This window comes from Rhagoletis pomonella, unplaced genomic scaffold, assembly GCF_013731165.1.
Source record: "Rhagoletis pomonella isolate Grant_MI unplaced genomic scaffold, Rhpom_1.0 Rhpom_scaffold_22291, whole genome shotgun sequence".
Taxonomy (NCBI): Eukaryota; Metazoa; Arthropoda; class Insecta; order Diptera; family Tephritidae; genus Rhagoletis; species Rhagoletis pomonella.
Window position 1 is genome coordinate 1 of NW_023480799.1, and position 2,104 is coordinate 2,104.

Sequence of the window (2,104 nt, forward strand, 5' to 3'; positions counted from 1 at the left end):
TATCGGTACTTTATTTTTTTTTACAGAAGGACTTCTTTCTTGAAGTTCACACTGATGAATTTTAATGGCTTACAAGTTTGAATTGACAAAATTACCAAAATAAAACTACATTCTACATCAGACGGCCCACATTTGTGTGTCATCATTGTGTGGTCATGTAAAGTGTAGTCGTGTTTTAGCTAATCTTGACAACCCATCCTATAACCTTTAAAAGTACTTAAATTTGGCGGTCTGTTAGGATTCCCAGCACACTTTGTTTTTGCGCTGCTGCCCAAGATAATATAATATAATGCTTCACGTTTCTCGTCTGTGCATAGGACATTGCGCGCTGGTGCGGTTTGCCCAGGATGTACTCAGCTACAAAGGACTTTTCGATATCTGTCTCACTGCTGGAGTGACATGTTGGCGGTGTTGGTGGCGGATTGGAAGCTCGGTGGCGATAACTTCGTGTTTTCGACTTGCCGCGGCGCTGTGTATCGTCCTTAGAGGTAGAACTTGAGGCTTCCTGCGCTTTCGCTTCGCTGCTGCCCTTGTCTTTTTTTTTACTAGCTCTTCCTCCTGATTGAGATCTCATCGTTTTGCTGGTAGTTTCACTATTCTCATTGCTTTGAGATTTTAGACTTGACTTGGATGGGCTCTTTTCGCTTTTCGAACTGCTGCGTTGAAAGCAAGAACTGCCTTTGGATTTCGTGTCCTCTTTTGCGGGTTCCTTCCTCTTTTGTGCTTGTGAAATTTGTTTTGGACACTGATTTTGCATGACTAGGTTTTCTAATTCATTATAGAGCGCTTCGCAGTATGAGAAGTTTGGTGGCATCTCTACTTGATGTGCTGTTTTCTTTCTGTTATCCTTCTGTCTTTGTATCGGGCCTTCACTTTGCCGGTCTTTAGATTTTTTCCGGGTACTAACGCTTGTACAGCATGACCAGAAGGATGACTGTGATTGGTTGTTTTTGGGTAGTGGCTTTGTTTGCTTCTCCTTCGTCCTGTCGTTAGTTCTTGCAGGCGTTTGCGTTCTTTCGTCGGGTGATACGCAGCATGAAAAAAAAGACTTTTGCGATGTTTTGCTGACTGACTTCTTGTTTTTGCTTTTAACGTCGCGTTCTTCCTTTTCTCTGCCCCTGCAACACGACGTCGGCTGGACTTTTGCTTTGTTTTGGGACTTTGTTGGTTTTCTCTTAGAGTCTTCCAAGTTTTTCGGTTTATCCCTGCTACCACTTCCCCAGCAAGTTGTTTGAGATGATTTCCTCCGTAGATCGGCAGACTTCGATGGTGTTTTGGACTTTGGACAGCACGACGTAGGGGACGACTTCTTTTGCACTTTTTCCCGACTGTCAGCTTTAGGCGGTTTCCTATTCGAATCAGCTGGTTTCTTTGGCTTTTTATTCTTGGGGCAACATGATGCAGTAGATGATTTCTTTTGAACTTTTTCTTGCTTTTGAGCTTTGAGTGGGGTTTCTTTGAAATCGTTTATCTTTTTATGTTCTTCCTTTCTACCGACTGAGCAACAAGATATGGTGGTTGGTTTCTTTTGCATTTTTTCTTGGCTCTTAACCTTTGGAGGAGTCTTTTTAGACTTATCTATGCTCCCCACAGGACAACACGAAGAAGTTGAAGAACCGTCTTTTTTCTTAGACTTATCCTTTTTACAGAACCAGCTACACAATGGCTTCTTTTTAAAGTCATCGGCTTCCTTTTTCTTATCCTTTTTCCTAAATGAGCAGCCCGACGATGTAGATGATTTCTTCTGCGCCTTTTCTTTATTTTCATCTGGCGGGCGTTTTTTGGACTTATCCTTATTGCCTGTGGAACAACACGAGGCTGTGGGAGATTTCTTTGGAACGATTTCCTGGCTTTTGGTTTTACTGTCCTTGTCATTTTTCTTTTTAGAGTCCTTGGATTCATTTGGTTTATCTTTTGTTGCGAACGAGCAACAAGATGTAGATTTTTTCTTCTTCGAGGGTTTCTTTTTCGAATCATCGCCCTGCTTGGTCTTATCTTTTTTACTAAATGAGCAACACGAGGGCTTCTTTTTAGAATCATCACTCTCCCTTGGCTTGTCCTTTTTACCGAATGAGCAACAAGAGGTAGTGGATTGTTTCTTCTG

General features: G+C 42.0%; 1 protein-coding gene across 1 annotated transcript; it reads right to left on the reverse strand.

The window, feature by feature from the left end:
- Positions 1-298: 298 nt before the first annotated feature.
- Positions 299-2,059, reverse strand: LOC118732559 (splicing regulatory glutamine/lysine-rich protein 1-like; the record flags this gene model as incomplete). Its single annotated transcript, XM_036461690.1, has 1 exon — positions 299-2,059. A coding segment is annotated over one exon (1,761 nt), but the record flags the coding sequence as incomplete, so codon positions are not given.
- Positions 2,060-2,104: the final 45 nt, after the last annotated feature.